This window comes from Sapajus apella, unplaced genomic scaffold (genome assembly GCF_009761245.1).
Source record: "Sapajus apella isolate SASKATOON/1434 unplaced genomic scaffold, GSC_monkey_1.0 scaffold23, whole genome shotgun sequence".
Lineage (NCBI taxonomy): Eukaryota > Metazoa > Chordata > Mammalia > Primates > Cebidae > Sapajus > Sapajus apella.
Window position 1 is genome coordinate 15,079,071 of NW_022436963.1, and position 17,793 is coordinate 15,096,863.

General features: G+C 40.3%; 1 protein-coding gene across 1 annotated transcript; it reads left to right on the forward strand.

Moving 5' to 3' along the window:
- The first annotated feature begins 3,767 nt into the window (after window positions 1-3,767).
- CUNH3orf49 (chromosome unknown C3orf49 homolog) lies at window positions 3,768-17,155 on the forward strand. The gene is made up of 5 exons (XM_032290647.1): window positions 3,768-3,893; window positions 7,828-8,153; window positions 12,671-12,792; window positions 16,080-16,193; window positions 16,958-17,155. Exons 1-5 carry the CDS (start codon window positions 3,769-3,771, stop codon window positions 17,153-17,155), a joined length of 885 nt encoding a protein of 294 aa, XP_032146538.1. The 5' UTR covers window position 3,768.
- Window positions 17,156-17,793: the final 638 nt, after the last annotated feature.

Genomic DNA, 17,793 nt, shown 5'->3' on the forward strand with positions numbered 1-17,793 from the left:
GCCTGGACCAAGTGCCTACCTAAAGACTTTTCAACGCTCACTTTTTCCTCTCTAATGTATTTTCCGAGCTGCACACAGCAACCTTTTAAAAACATATTATGCATAACTATGCCTTCCCTTGTCACCTATGTTCCCACCACACTGGTCTTCCTGCCCTCAAACACACCTGGTTTGCACCTGCCTGTGAACCTTCGCTCACGTAGTCTTCTGTCTTTGAAATACCTCTCCCAGATCTCAGCACGGTTCGTCTCTTTTCAACATTAAACGTCTCACTTCAAACGCCACCTCCTTAAGAAATCTTTCTTGATCATTTTGGAGGAGTGCCACTCCGTGTCCCTTCCTACCACGTTTTCCTACTTTTTGTTTGTTTTATTCTTTTTATTTATTTATTTTTATTCTTTTCTTCTTTTTTATTTTTTGATTTTGTTTTTGTTTTTCTACTTTTCTCATAGCATTCTTTTTCAGTACCTGAAACAATTTTTCTGTTGGTTAACATGTTTGGTGTCCGTGTCCTCCCCTAGCATTGTAATGTAATTGTAATGCCCAAATCCTGGGAAAGGATTCTAGTCATTTTCTTCACAACCGAGTCCCATTTCTTCAAATAAATATATGAACAAGTTCCTTATAAACCCTCAACAAACCTGTAACCCCAGCACTTTGGGAAGCTGAGGCGGGTGGATCACCTGAGCTCAGGAGTTGGAGACCAGCCTGGGCAACATGTTGAAACTTTGCCTCTACTAAAAATACAAAAAAATTAGCTGGGTGTGTTGTTATGCGCCTGTAACCCCAGCTACTCAGGGGACTGAGGCACAAGAATGGCTTGAACCGGGAGGTAGAGGTTGCAGTGAGCCAAGATGGTGCCACTGCACGCCAGCCTGTTTCAACAAAACAAAACAAAACAAAACCCTCAACAACTGCCCATTGCTCTGAAGATCAAGACCAAAATCTTTAATTTGATCTGTAGAACTCAAGAGGTTTGGCCCTCTCTGCAGCTTGTCACACACAGCTACCTCTCTTTGCTCCACCTACCCTAGCGTTCTTCCACATTTTCAAAGACATTGGGCTTCTTCTACCTCAGGGCTTTGCTACATGCTGTTTCTCCTGCCTGGGTCACACGCATTTTCACACGACTGGCTCTTTTCCCTGTTCAGCATTCAGGACCGATGCCTGACCTCATTGGACAGGCTTTCCTAATGCCCCATCTAAAGTCACTCCTTATCCTCAGTCCTTCTATCCCATCATCCTCTTTTACTTTCTTCATAGTATTTACTACCAGCTGAAATTAAAATGTTCATTTCCCTGTTTGTTACCTGTGTCTCCCACAGCATATTAAGTTATATGAGATCAGAGATTTCACGTGTGTTGTTTACTGCAGTATCCCTGGTATCTAGGGTGGTGCCTGGCAACCACCAGGCATTCAAACATTTGTTGAATAACTGAATGACTAAAAGAATCTTGGGAGGTAGCAGTTATGATTCCTATTTTACAAACAAGAAAACGAAGGTCCAAAGAGATTTTTGTCACCTGCCCAAGGACCCATAAGCTTGTAAGGGGTAGAGCTAGAATATAAATCCAGACACAGCTCCAAATTGGTGTCTGTCTATACTCTAACCCTTTCCCCCATCCCACTCTTTCTAGCGCTATCATCTGCTTCAGGACCCCTTTGGAAACCAACAAGTTTTGTCACAGGAGCCACAGCAGCAAATGTTTCAGCCTACTACATACACGCATACATGCAGACATGCACACACACAGACATGTACAAACACAGACACCCATGCACAAATAAAAAACAGCTCTCTTTCCTAGTATAAAATTCATCTCTTTTCTGACAGTGGTCAAATAAATAAATAAATAAATTTAAAAATTAAAAAATTCATCTCGGCCAGGCGTTGTGGCTTATCCCTGTAATCACAGCACTTTGGGAGGCCGAGGCAGGCAGATCATGAGGTCAAGAGATCGAGTCCATTCTGGACAACATGGTGAAACTTTGTCTCTACTAAAAATATAAAAATTAGCTGGGCATGGTGGTGCATGCCTATATTCCCAGCTACTTGGGAGGCTGAGGCAGGAGAATTGCCTGAATCCAGGAGGTGGAAGTTGCAGTGAGCCAAGATCATGCCATTGCACTCCAGCCTGGCAACAGAGCAAGACTCCACTCAAAAAAAGAAAAAATGAAAAAATTCATCTCATTCATCTGGATAATTAACAGAATACAACAGAATTAAGACAGGAGTGCCAATAATTGCATGAAAAACATTGGCCTGTTGCTATAGAAAATATTCATGTATTCATTTATTCAAGTACCTGTTATTTATTGTGCTCTGAGGATGCGACAGATGAAGAAAAATAGTCTGGGGGAAGAGTACATGTCCATTTGGCCAAGCACATTAGATATGCTCTACTTCAGTGCTTCTCAAATGTGGGACAGAGGAACATCTGCACCCAGTCTCCTAAAATATGGATTCCTGGGTCTCATTCCCTGCTGAAGCAGAATTTCTATTTCACTTGAATTTTGCCATAAAACTATGGCTTGGGCACTATGAGTATTCCCACTTTAGGGATGAGAAAACAAACATTAATAGGTTAAAATGAATTCACCAAGGTCACATAGCTAAGCTAGAAATGAGAATCCAGGCATAATTTCCAAATCCACTCCCTTAGTCCCTCAACATTATACACTTCATTCTATACCATTTTAAAGCTCTTTCCCCCAGTACTGAAACATACAAGACCCTCACTACTACAGGTGCAGTCCAGCATCATCAGCATCACCTGGAACTTCGTTAGGAGTGCAAATTCTTGGATCCCACCCCAGATGTACTGTGTCGAAATCTTCATCTTAAAAAGACCTCTAGGAAATTCGTGTGCACTTGATTATTGATTAATGCAAACACAGAAAGCAGAGTAATTCATGTAACTTCCAGAACCTTTCTAGAAGAGTTTTTCTTCTTAAACATTTAGTTACTTGACGGAACAACTCAAAGCGCCAGAGGATGACAGGAATAAATCCTAGTGTCTGCTGCCACCTTGTGGTGAAAAGTTTCATTCCAGGCAGAATACGCTCTTCACCATGAAATAAGTGGGGCAATGTTGGAAGGGAGGGGTGGATCAGGTCCTCAATTCAGCAATGTACTTTGAGAGACCACTGCAAAATTCCAAGATGTAATGAAAACCACCATTGGGGCACATTCTGAGATGTCCAAACAACAACTGGCCTTGTCACATGTGTTCCACGGGACACAGAGAACATCGACCAGCTGTAACTGAGAGATCCAACAGCCACTCAACTTTTGTTAATCAACAGATTGTTGGTATTCCCACAGGTCTCTTCCTTCAGAGTTCGAATATGCACTTCTGAATGTGGTGGTCAAATAGTGCATGGGTGTTTTGTTGTTTGGTTTGGTTTGGTTTTTGGTTTTTTTCCTATGCAAATGCCAGTGTTGAGGCAATCAGATCATCATTTCTTCATTTGCCTTGTTGGAGACTCTGTGAAGTCTTCCACAAAGAGCCATGGAATTTCACACAGCCCTGTCAAATACATCATTGGTGACCTCTGTGAAGTTGTAAACAGGGTCAGTCCCACAAATAATGTCTCTAACACTTGGAAGGGAATAAGGGAAAGACTCTAAAATTTTCCTACGTATTTTATTCCAAATAGCCCAGACCTTGAGAGTACACTCAGTCACAGGATGATTTTGTAGTGAAGTCTGTAAGCTCAATAACTAAAACAATCAAAAACGGCTACTGCAGGTGAAGTTGACAGCAATGGCCCGACGTCAGCTGTATCTACCAGAATCCTTTAAGATTGCCTATGGAAAAGTTGGACAGTACCGAAGATTCCAGCAACTCAAGAAGAAAAATGCCTCATTCAAAAGGAAGGGGATAGAAAGGTGGGTAACAGAGATTCATTGTGTTTTCTGTCAAATGAGAGTCTTTGGATTTTGCATGGTGGCATGTCGTTTTAAGCATTGCATTTAGGAGTGAGGACTCTGGATAGATTGGCTGAAAAGGTACTCCATTGGATCAAGAAATCTAGTGTAACAATATAAGCTTCATTTTATGATCAGAAAGGTCTTAACTGTAACAGGGAAAACCTTTCCCTTCCACTTGAAATTGAGATTTAATGTGGCACAGGAGACTAAAATAGGTACCGATCTTATGTTGATATTTTAGCATCAGAATTTTAGACATCTCACATGCCATGAAAATTTGTACTATTTTGAAGAGCGATTAGTGCCTTCTTCAAAACAGGTCCATGATCAATGTTTTCTTTTTCCTATTCCAGCAATTTTGGCTGCTGAAATATGTGCTAATTACATTTCACTATGGACACATTGTTTAATGTAACATTAAAACTGTCTTAGACCTGCTTTTTTTTGCCAATGACAAAAACCATACAGACAGGTATGAAACATCCAAAATATAATATATTTTAATTTGGAAAGTCAGTGTGGTGATTTATTTTCCGGTTTCTTCATGCTTCTCTCTTACCAGGTCCATGGACTATAGTTCAGACATGTAGAAGTGAGGTGTTTTAATGAGCCCTGGAAGAATCAAAAGCCAAGCTTATGAACTTCCACGGACAAAATGAAATACTACAGAGATTTCCACTTTCAATGAAATGTAGGAGATCCAGGGGGAAGCAATACAACCAAATAAATTCAGTACCAACACAAAAATATTTAAGAACTTAAGAAGGGGATGGTTCTCCTTATACCAGAAGTTGCAGTAGTTGTATTCCTAGGCTCTGGAGCAAAATCACCTTTGTTAATTATGTTTTGGATAGATTGGAGATGAGAGTGGGGAGGATGGGAATGGAGAACACCTTCTGGAGATTCTGAGAGCACTTAGAACTGGACTTTTAACCAGAGGGGTTGCATGGATGGTCTTCGGGATTCCTGAATCTCCAGAAACTGTATTTGCATTGTTCTGTGTCAAAGTGTATGAGTGTACATGTTTATAGTAGTAGAATCACTTAAAAATTAAACTATTGGTCAGGCACGGTGGCTCATGCCTGTAATCCCAGCACTTGGGGAGGTCGAGATGGGCAGATCACGAGGTAAGGCGTTCAAGACCAGCCTGGCCAACGTGGTGAAACCCCGTCTCTACTAAAAGTACAAAAATTAGCTGGGTGTGGTAGCTCACATCTGTAATCCCAAGCTACTCCGGAGGCTGAGGCAGGAGAACCGCTTGAACCTAGGAGGCGGAGGTTGCAGTGAGCCAAGATCGCACCACTGCACTCCAGCTTCGACACTAAAGCAAGACTCCATCTAAAAAAAAAAATTAAATTATTATTAAAGGAGTCTCAGTGGGGTCTACAGGAGATTAATACTAGCCCATAAGTTATCTTCAGGCAAATTAGGAAATGGTGCTCCCTCCTCAGGACATTTTACTATCGTCTGCCAGAAAATCATTATAACTATACACAACCCTAAAGACTAAATTGAATAGCACCCCCTAAAAGTCATATATGTAAAATTTGCAGCAGGGAGGCTTTTGGTCTCCCAGAGATTCATTTCCTTGGTCCCAGAAGGGAGGCTTCTAGCCTCTCCCTTATTCTGCCGTCTAGTGTGGGTTCCCTTTTTGCCTTTTACATTTTCCCCACTATTCTGATCCACATGGTAATAAAAAGCATCATTTATTGAATGCTTTTTAAGATTCCAAACACATGAATTATTTCCTTTTATTTTCACAATTCTGAAAAGGCTACGCCCATTTTCAAATGAGACGACCAAAGCTTATAGAGATTACATAAAATGGCCAAGGTAACAGAGTTAGGAATTGTCCTGAGTTGAACCAAGGCCATTTAACTTTAGTGTCTGGTCTCTCGCTAAACTACTTCCCATGTATAATTATAGAAAGAGGCAGAATGATTTAGGTTCCGTTTAGAAGAGTGTTTTCCTGGAGAGTAGTACACATGCTACTGATGGTACATGAGATATTTTAGGTAATATATAAAGAACATTGTTAATGGTTATAAATTTGTTTTAATCCATATTAGAAATATATGTTATGGCTGGGCGCGGTGGCTCACCCCTGTAATCCCAGCACTTTGGGAGGCCAAGGTGGGCAGATCACAAGGTCAAGAGATCAAGATCATCCTGGCCAACATGGTGAAACCCCATCTCTACTAAAAATACAAAAATTAATTAGGCGTGGTGGCATGTGCCAGTGGCCGCAGCTACTCAGAAGGCTGAAGTGGAAGAATCACTTGAACCCAGGAGGCAGAGGTTGCAGTGAGCCAAGATTGCGCCATTGCACTCCAGCCTGACAACACAGCAAGACTCCATCTCAAAAAAAAAAAAAAAAAAAGAAATGTTATATATTTAATATAATGTAATAGCATAAAATAAAACCTGGGATTTTTACCCAGAGAAATGAATATTTATGTTCATACAAAACCTATACAAAAATGTTTATAGCAGCTTTATTCATAACAGCCCCAAACTGGAAACAAGCCAAATATCTTTTAATTAGTCAATAGTTAAACAAAATGTGGTGCATTCATATCATGGACTACTACTCAGCAATAAAAGGATATGAACAATTAATACACAAAACCCGCATGAATGCCCAGAGAATTATGCTGGGTGAAAACAAAGCAAATCTCAAAAAATTACTTGATGTATATTTCCATTTACATAGCATTCTTGAAAGGACAAGAATTATGCAAACAGAAGACAGATTTGTGGATGCCAGTTTAAGAAAGAGGGGGCCGTGGAAAGCAGGTGTGGCTATAAAACATGAGGGATCCTGGTGTTACCGGAAATGTTCTGTATCCTGACTGTATCAATGTCAACATGCTGGTTGTGAAAATATAGTTTTGCAAGATGTCAGCATTTGGGGAAACTAGGTAAAGAGCACACAGAATCTTCCTGTATTTCTTAAACTGCATGTGAAATTATAATGATCTCAACATTAAAATTTTAAATTAAAAAATACCTGAGATTTCATGGGTATTTTAAAAAATAGTTAATTGAGGAAGAATATTAGGTAAAAATTGTATCACGGTATAGGTGATATTCTAGCATAGTGGTTAACAACACAGACCTCAGGATCAGATCATCTGGACATAAATTATTTAATCTCTCCAAACTTTAATATCTTCAGGTGTGAAGTAGAGATGAGAATGCAAAGATTTAGTTATGTTCTACAGACGAAAGCACTTGGAAGAGTGTTTAGCGCACAGAAAGCTATCAGAAAATGTTGCCTATTGTTTAGAATATTGTGTGTAATAAAATATACCAAAATTATGAAGATGGTACACATAGTCACTGTATAAAAGTTAATAGTATGTTATCTAAATGAGTGTTCTATGTAAATGCAGCATATATGGGGACTTGGAGGTTATTCCTTACTGACTATCCTAGCAGACTCTCTCATCTTTTGTTACTTTCACTTTGAAACTGCCAAATCTAGCAAAAACTATCTCAAACTTTCACTGAAATAAGATTGCCAATTTGCCAATATAAGGTAATGGATTCCAAGAGACAGACCTGGATTATAGTCTGCATTCAGCCCTTGGTCAATTAATTTAACCTATGTCTCAGTTTACTCATTAGTAAAATGAAGATAATAATATAACCTACCTCTTACAGTACTGTGTTTAAATTAAATAGTGGCCAGATTACTGTAATATGGTAAAAAAACACCAAGTAGTTCCTTTGGCTTTATTTTTCTGTTATTTGATTCTTGGTCTCCAATTTCACTTTTTTTTTAATTGTATAGTTTGTTCACATTTGAAGTGTGTGTTTTAATGATTTAAAAGTTATTCACTTTTAACGTTTCAGTTCCCCCAATATGAACTATTTCTATTTTGTTTAGATGGCATAGAGCTGTGTCTACCAACTTACTAAAACAAAAGGTATTGGTCCCTAATGAGGAATCATCCAGTGAGAGTGACATGAGATTTCATGAGATTTCAAGCCAGCAAAATCAGAAAAGAAATTTGATGACGAAAGTGAAGACTGCTTTTGGGCGGATGCTGTCCTACAAGTATAGAAGCAAGCCAGCAAGTGCCAGCAAAGAGGGCTCCGCTGACCATGAGGAAGCCCTCCTGTCAAACACGCAGAGCCTTCTCCCTAGGATTGTTAAAGAACTTCCATCTCCCAAGTTATTTACAACAAAAATGAGAAAGTTCTCAGAGAATGGTAATCAAATTTGGGCAATCTGTGCTTGGGTTGAGGCCAAGAGGAAGAGTGAAGTTAGGATGAATTTTCTTGCTATACCAGTATGCCATCCCTGAGGAGCTGGTCTGAAATGCAGAATCTCAGGCCCTACCTGGGCCCTTCTGAGTCAGAAGCTGTACTTCAGCAAGATCCTCAGTCGGCTTGTATGTTCACACCATTTTGCTTTTTTTTGTTTGTTTTTTTTTAGACAGAATCTTGCTCTGTCTCCCAGGCTGGAGTGCAGCGGCATGATCTCGGCTCACTGCAACCTCTGCCTCCCGGGTTCAAGCGATTTTCCTGCCTCAGCCTCCTGAGTAGCTAGAACTACAGGCACGTGCCACCACATCCAGCTAATTTTTGTATTTTTAGTAGACAGAGTTTCACCATGTTGGCCAAGCTGGTCTTGAACTCCTGACCTCAGGTGATCCGCTTGCCTTGGCCTCCCAAAGTGTTGGGATTACAGGTGTGAGCCACCATGTCCAGCCTTGTTCATACCTTTTGAGAAGCACTGCATTGGATTGCCTTGGAGGTTTCTCCTAGTTCAATTAATCAGTGGTCTAATCAGTTTAAAGTCACTTTTTATTTAAATATATATGCATAAATATTCACTATAAGTGCATGTATATTCATATATACATATACATTGGAAAAGCAAACTCAAGGGAGATTTTTGGTTTTGTTTCTGGAGAAAGCAGTGATACAGACTTTCACATGCTACTTCTAATAGTGTAGGGGGTAGTGAGAATTAAATGAATAAAATGTATAACTGGTAAGTCATAAAGAATGCTTGCTTTTATTGTATCTACTTTCTATGTACTGTGTAGAAGAATCAATATTTGAACTGCTAAGTTGTTTTTGCAACTAGCAATGCTGTCATTTAGCATCCTATGAGTTATGACTAACAATACTACCAATGTTTGCATTCTCATCTGTAGCTTTTTAAAAAATTAATGAAGTCTAGGTCAGGAGCAGTGGCTCACACCTGTAATCCCAGCTCTTTGGAAGGCCGAGGCAGGTGGATCACTTGAGCCTAGGAGTTCAAGACCAGCCTGGGCAACATGGTGAAACCATCTTGGCCAAAAATACAAAAAAAAAAAAAAAAAAAATTAGTTAGGCAGGGTGGCATGTCCCTGTAGTCCCTACTAAGGGAGCTGAGATGGGAGAATTGCTTGACTCTGTGAGGCAGAGACTGCAGTGAGCTGAGATCATGGCACTCCACTCCAGGCTGGGAAACAGAATGAGACTCTGTCTCAAAAAAAAAAAAAAGTATTTTTATAGCATTTTTATATTTACAGAAAAACTAAACAGAAAAATATAGACTTCCCATATATACTCCCGCTTCCCTGACCCCCACATCTTCTCCTGTTATTAACATCTTGCTTTAGTGTGGTACATTTACAATTGATGAACCAATATTGATATTATTAATTTATGTATTTATTTTTCAGACAGAGTCTCACTCTGTCACCCAGGCTGGAGTGCAGTGGCGTGATCTTGGCTCACTGCAACCTCTGCCTCCTGAGTTCAAGCGATTCTTCTGCTTTGGCCTTCCGAGTAGCTGGGACTATAGGTGTACGCCACCACGCCCAGCTAATTTTTGTATTTTTAATAGGAATGGGGCTTCACCATATTGGCCAGGCTGATCTGAAACTCCTGACTTCATGATTCGCCTGCCTCAGCATCCCAAAGTGCTGGGATTATAGGTGTGAGCCACCACACCTAGCCGATATATTATTATTATTAATGAAAGCTTACATTAGGGTTCCTCCTTTATATTGTGTAGTTCTGTAGGATTTGACAAATACATACTTTTATTTCATATCCCGTTATTACATGCATCCACCCTTATGGCATCATACAGAATAATTTCACTGCCCTATATGTCCTTTGTAGCTTTTTAATGTCCTTCACAGCACAGAATCAGGAAACATATGGCCCTTATAGTATATGTAAATATATATACAACCTCACATTTTACACACCATGATCAGGCAACAAACCTGTTGTCTGCTTTTTCCAGGAAAAAAAAAAAAAAAAAAGCCTGATGGTTTCCAGCTGACTAATTTCAAACAAACTCTCTGTTCTATAAAAAGCAGTCACTAATACCAGTATCCAAGCATCTAGCTATTACCTGGTATGGATTGACCTGTGTATTTATGTTGAAAATAACAAAGTGGATATGCTTCTATATTTCTGGGGCTGGAATTGAAGAATCCAGCAGAAAACAGAGGATCAAATTTCTACTCTCAATCTGTGCACTGGTTTATTTTTATCTTAGATGGAATAACAAATATGAACTAAGATTTTTCCAGGAATCAGGCTCATCCTTTAGGATGTAGCTCAAATATTATTACCCTTCATTGTGGCCCCAAACCAGTTGCTTTTCCCTGCTGACCTTCAAAACATGTTTTTATCTATTTAACAAATATCTGCTCAGTACTTATTATATGACAGCCACAGTTTTTGGGATAGAGTAGGACATAGGACAGACTTGGCCCCTCCCTCATGGAGTTACAGCATTGAGGGGCTTTCAAACATGCAGAAAATCACATTTGTTCCAAAAGCAGACGCATGGGATGCTATTGAAAGAAATCATGGGTGCTCTAACTTTAGGGGCGGGGTCTCAGGAAAGGCTTCCCCAAAGAAGGGGCAACTAAATTGAGACCTGAAGGATGGCTAAGACACAAGGATGGCTTACACAAAGCGGAGAGGGGAGAACAGTTTCCAGGAATAAGGGAGAGCATGTTCAAGTCACAATATCAAGAGATCACCAGGCACAATTAGGAAATGAAAGAAATCCAGGGAGGTTGGAACACAGAGAGCTAAGGAGAGGCTGGTTGAATGGGGTAGTAAGGGGTGTCTGTTATAGGACATGTTGAGAATTTTTAACTTTCTTCTAAGGGTGATAAGAAACCATTGGATACTTTCAAGCTAGGGATTTACATAATCTGATTTGCATTCTTAAAAGATAGCTTTCGATGTATAGTGTAGACTGGATCAGATGAGGGTAAGCACAAATGCAGGAAGAACAATAAGAACCCTTACATTCTTTCAGGCAAGGAATGACATTAGCTAGGATGATTTCATAGCAGTGGGAAAGGGGAGATAAAGGGAGAAATATGCACAGGTAGAAGTTACAAGATTTGGGGAAGAGTTGGACAGTGAAGGGCAGGGGAGAGGGAAGAATTTCTGGATTGAGCACTTGCTTTGAAGGTGGAGGCATCATTCATTGAGATTAGGAGCAATGGACCTGGATTGAAAAGGAAGTCATGAGTTCTGGCTCGACTTGCTGACTTGAGGTCCCTGCCGAATAGCCAAGTGGAGGTGTCCAGTTGGCTCATGTATTCATTGAGGTCTGAGGCTCCCAGAGAAGTCCTTATCAATGGACTTGAAGCAACAAGATGATTTTAGGCGTGCACAGAGCATGAAGGAACAGTGTTTCTCATTGTGATCCTAACACATAGCAAATTGCAAACACCCCTTCCTCAATGGTGTCATCCTTTTGAATACACCGAGGGAAATGTCTCATTTAGTGGCTTTTTTTTTTTTTTTTTGACGGAGTCTCCCTCTGTCACCAGGCTGGAGTGCAGTGACACGATCTCAGCTCACTGCAACCTTTGCCTCCTGGGTTCAAGCAATTCTCCTGCCTCAGCCTCCCAAGTAGCTGGGACTACAGGCGCATACCACCATGCCCAGCTAATTTCTGTATTTTTGGTAGAGACAGGGTTTCCCCATTTTGGCCAGGATGGTCTCGATCTCGTGACCTTGTGATCCGCCCGCCTCCGCCTCCCAAAGTGCTGGGATTATAGGCATGCGCCACTGTGCCTGGCCTAGTGACCTCCCCCCGCCTTTTTTTTTTTAAGGAAAAGAGAGTAACCTCAGGTTTAGTGCCTTCTGAAAAAAATTACATAGCTTTGTTTTTAGCATAGTAATTGTAATGCCTATTTATGATACTAGTCTTAAATTTTTGGCAGTGTTTTAAAGCTTCCTTTATAAATGCATTTATTAAGCACTGAATTGATGTTTTAAAATGTAAAGGAATCCGAAGTTCACCTGGCGCTTGGATATGGGAAAGACCAATCACATGGTATGTAAATAACTGAGCTTTGAGCCACATTTCTGGAGGATAGAACATTTGCTTCAATCCACAACGAATACTCAAGGGAGAGCCTTGTATGTTAAGAAGGTTACTTTTCTAATTCCACGGTGGTTCAGGAAAAAAACTTAAGTCTTGAAGAGAGAGAGAGGTGGCTACCTTGTCAATACTGGGTTGGTGTCCTTGAAGTCATGACCATAACAAAAGGCAAATGGGTGCAGGAGAAAGTATAAGATTGGGAAGAGCAAATCCATTGTTTAGCTTAAAAAAAAAAAAAAAAAAAAAAAAAAAAGCCACTGAAGCAGCATGTGATGCTGTCTTCAAAGAATACTATACTTTTTAATAGGAAGAACATGTTCCTCATTGTGATCCTCACAGACTCCTTTTTCCCCCTTTCTCTAAGCGACTATACAGCTTGATGTAGAGGCAGAGACAAAGGAGATAACTCGGGGAAATACACTCCTACGAGCCAGGAGAACCACCAAGCGGTTATCTGTGACATCTCTTCCGTCAGGGCTGCAAAAGGTAAAACGCTAAACAAATTGGCCTCTAAAGACTTACACATAACTCAATGTTTAGAGATTTTGCAAAAACCAAGTTCTCTCCTACCATGACTCCTCCATAATCGGCCCTTTAAATCTGCTGTTTGTGTTTCCTCTCCAAGAATTTAGGGTACTCTCTGGGTCAGATTCCTTTACTTCTAAGCTCAAACTGTTCACCTTCTACTACATATGGGCAGCAGTGGAGTTTTATACTCACTTTCTCACTCTTCAAATGTTAGTATATTAGCAGTCTGGCCTATCTGTGCATACTGTGTAGAGTGGAACTCATTAGACCAGCACTGTCCAGTGGAACTTTCTGTGAAGATGCAAGTATACATTGTCCAAAATAGTAGCCATTAGCCACATTTGGCTTTGAGACTTTGAAATGTGGTCAGTTCAACTGAGGAACTGAATTTTTAATCTTAATTTTCATTGAAATTAAAATGTAAATAGCCACATGTACAACACAGAAAGTGCCCATAGATAATCTAGGACTCTCCAAACCAAAGCTTTTACTTTTTCATAGGTATGAATGGTTTTTGTTTGTTCGTTTGTTTTGAGACAGAGTCTCACTCTGTCACCCAGGCTGGAGTGCAGTGGCATGATTTTGGCTCACTGCAACCTCCTCTGTCTCCTGGGTTCAAGTGATTCTCCCACCTCAGCCTCCCATGTAGCTGGAAGTACATACAGGTGTCAGCCACCATGCCTGGCTAATTTTTGTATTTTTAGTAGAGACAGGGTTTTGTCATGTTGCCCAGGCTGGTCTCAAACTCCTGGCCTCAAGTGATCCACCTGCTTTGGTCTCCCAAACTGCTGGGATTACAAACATGAGCCACCGTGACCAGCCAGGTATGCATGTTTGAGCCTAAATTGCTCAGATTATTTTTCAGAAATAGAACCATGAACTATTATTATTGTTTTAAATATAATAAGACTTACCTTAAAGTTATGTTCCAAACTCTGGTCTAAGTGCTTTAAAAATAACAACTTGGATAATCCTTCAGCCCTATAACATAGGTAGCAATATTAACCTTATTTTAGGGATGGTACTGAGAGTTTAATTTGTCCATGTAAGTGACGGAGCCAAGTTTCAAACCCAGAAAGATCTGGCTCTAGAGTCCTTAGTTGTAATTGGTATGCTATAGACTAACTGTACTGTCCAATATGCTAGTCAATAACTGAATGTAACTACTTATGTTAATTAAAAGTACTGTTCCCCAGTTGCAGTAGCTACATCTCAAATGGCCAATAATCACACTTAGTTAGTGGCTGTCCTATATAGTACAGATAGAGAACATTTCCATCCTCACAGAAAGTTCCACTGAACAGTGCTGCTCTGGAACACCAATGTCAGAGTGCACTGATATTAGTATTGATTTTTTTGCCTTCTGTGTGCTAGGTTCATACTTATTGTGCCCCTATTATGTTTTGGGCAGTTTGTATGTTTGGGGGCTACAGGGAGATCCAATGGACATGGTCTTGCTTCTGTGGAACTTACAGTTAAATAGGGGAGACAGGCATTCAACCATGGCACTGCACAGCAGTGGGATAAAGCTAATCTTTTGAACAAATGTTGCTGGAACAAGTGGGCATTCATATAGACAAAAAATGAAAATTGATCCCTATCTCACACCATATACAAAAATTAATTTCTGTTCTGGTATAGATTTAAGTGGAAAAGGCAAAAATCTTAAAACTTCTGAAGAACAGTAAGAATATTTTCATGACTTCAGACTAAAGACTTCTTAGGACACAAATAGCACTAACCATAAGGTTAAAGATGGTGTAATTTGGCTATGATTAAAAATTTCTGTCAATCAAATAATGTTAGATCACAGGTTGTCAACTAGCTATAAAAGTGTTTTGTTTAGCACTCAGAATGTTCTCAAAAATATATTTGAATTAGCTGGATGGAATGACTCATGTCTGTAATCCTGGTACTTTGGGAGGCTGAGGCAGGAGGCTCACTTGAGCTCAGGAGGTTGAGACCAGCCTGGGCAACATGGCAAAACTCCATCTCTACAAAAAAATATAAAAATTAGCTGGACATGGTGGTGCATGCCTTTAGTTCCACCTCCTCAGGAGGCTGAGATGGGAGGATCACCTGAGCCCAGGGAGGTCAAGGGTTTAGTGAGCCATGATCACACCATGGCACTCCAGTCAGGGCAGCAGTGAGACCCCATCTCAACATATATATATATATATTTTTTTTTTTTTGAATTAATAGTCCACATTTAAAAATTAGGATATTTCAAATAAAATTCTGGGTTTTCAACTTTCTTTTGAAAAATAAAAAGATTTGAAAATACTAGGCCAGTTTCTCAAGGGAACAAGCAGGAGGAGCTGCACCAACTTACTGCAGGAGGTGTGTTCTCTTCAGTCCACACCAGCCCCAACTAGTCCTGCTTTACAAAACTTGCCTAGGAAATAGACTTTATAGTAGTTGTATTCAACAAACAGAGAAATAAGGTAATAACTGCCAAGTATGCTAGATCAGGGAAGGTTCTGCAAGGGACATTTGAGCTGGGTCAAGCTGGCAGGGCAGCAGTGGTTCAGCAGACTCCATTTGTAAAGGCAAAGGGTAGGACCCAGATGTGGTTCCATATCCTGCGTTGTGTAGGTCTCACAGTAGTCCTAAAGCTCATCATTAAGCACAAGGGGAAGGAAGAGTGACCTAAATAAGACTAAAAAAGGCATATTAGCTTGGAGCCATGACCTGGGAATGATTTCCATTTGCAACACTATTAGGACAGGTACTTGTAACCAGTAAGCCAGGGACAATGGGAAAAGTATCAGGCATGGGTAAAAAGAACCCAGAGCTTTCTTTTTATGTTTGAAGACATGACTGCCAGGAAAATAAGGAAACCTGCAGAAACGAGACTGAATTAACAACTAGATCCACTGATAATGAGCTTTCTGGGGCACTGGTCCACAACAGCCCCACACTCTCACTGTGCTCAGTAGCTGCAGAGTCAATTTCTTCTTCCCCTTACAAATGACCTGCTTTTTTCCTGATGCTGTATATTCTTTCAGAGCCAGACAATCTCATTTCTCTGGACCCTATAGATCTCTTCAAAGAGAGCTCTGGACACAAAGAAGATACATGGGGCGTGGAGAATAATATGAATACAGTCTCCAACCCAAAGTTGTTATGTAGCAAATGTTCAGTTTATAAGAGAATGTCCCAAGGGTGAGGATTCTTGTTTAAGCACCATCACAGAAATAATGTTGGTAGTTCCTAATCTGATGTGTTTTGCATTTTTACCATAGGGGCCATATTCACCAAAAAAGAGACCACATTTTCCAGCACTTAAAAAAAAGAAGCATCGCATGGAAAACATCCTCCGAAAATCAGATTTGACAGTAGGAAAGCTTCAAATGCAGGTAGTGGACAAAGGCTTTTAACTTTTGTCTCAGAAGCATCAGAGCCAGGCTTAACCGAACACACAGCCCTGGTAGACAGCATGGGTGTGGGATGAAATTAATGATTAGCATTAAGAAATAATGTTAGGCCGGGCGCGGTGGCTCAAGCCTGTAATCCCAGCACTTTGGGAGGCCGAGGCGGGTGGATCACGAGGTCAAGAGATCGAGACCATCCTGGTCAACATGGTGAAACCCCGTCTCTACTAAAAATACAAAAAATCTGCTGGGCATGGTGGTGCGTGCCTGTAATCCCAGCTACTGAGGAGGCTGAGGCAGGAGAATTGCCTGAACCCAGGAGGCGGAGGTTGCGGTGAGCCGAGATCGCGCCATTGCACTCTAGCCTGGGTAACAAGAGTGAAACTCCGTTTCAAAAAAAAAAAAAAAAAAAAAAAAAGAAATAATGTTAGCAGGCGGAGGGTATTCTGAAAGTGGCTAAAGGATTGCCAAGGACACCTAGAATGATGCTATGTACCTGATAAATATTAAATGAATTCAATTAAAATGAAGGCATAGGTTTCTTTTCAGAAGAACTGAGGTTGTCTTTATCACTGGGTGGTTAATGTATGTTTTCAAGCTCCATTTGCTATGACTTGAATTAGAATAACATTTTAAGACTTGCAAAATGTCTACCAATTCCTGAACTCATCTCTCAGGAAAAGCAACTATCTCTTTGATTTTGACAAGGCTTTCCAACACATGGCTTCATTTCTTTGTATTTGTCATAGGTGGATGACCTCATAGAAACAGTGACTGATAAATCCATGAAGCTACTGGCCCAAAGACATGCTGAGCTTCAACAGTGTGAGTTTCTAGGGGATGAAATTCTTCAGTCTTCTAAGCAGTTCCAGAGGATATCCAAGAGAACTATGAGGAAGTATAAATTAAAAAATGTGTGTTTCCCATGTACCTGCTGCTGCTTCTGACTTTGTCCCTGACTCTTAACAAGTTATCTTCCCTAAGCCGGTCGTGGTGGCTTACACCTGTAATCTCAGCACTTTGGGAGGCTGAGGCGGGGGAATCACTTGAGGTCATGAGTTCAAGTCCAGCCTGGCCAACATGGTAAAACCCCATCTCTACTAAAAAAAACAAAAATTAGTCACATGTGGTGGCAGGTGACTATAATCCCAGCTACTCAGGAGGCTGAAGCAGGAAAATTGCTTGAACCTGGGAGGCGGAGGTTGCAGTGAACAGAGATCGTGCCATTGCACTCCAGCCTGGATGACAGAGCAAGACCCTGTCTCAGAGAAGAAAAAAAGAAAAATGTATTTTTAATTCTGGGTCAGTATAGGCAAATTTTTGTTTCATAATTCTTACTAATAATGGAAAACAGAAACATTTGTCATAGCATAGCAATTCTACAAAGAAATTTTTCCCATGACTTGCCAGATGAAATTAGAGGAAGAATTTATAGGTATTATGACACTTTTAATATGACTACAACTAAGCTAATTTTAAACTTTCATTTTTGAAGACAAAAGTTCTTATTAAAATTACAAAAATGTAACATCATTAAGGTATGATTCATGCAAATTGTCATGTTCCTAACTAAAATAAATGGATA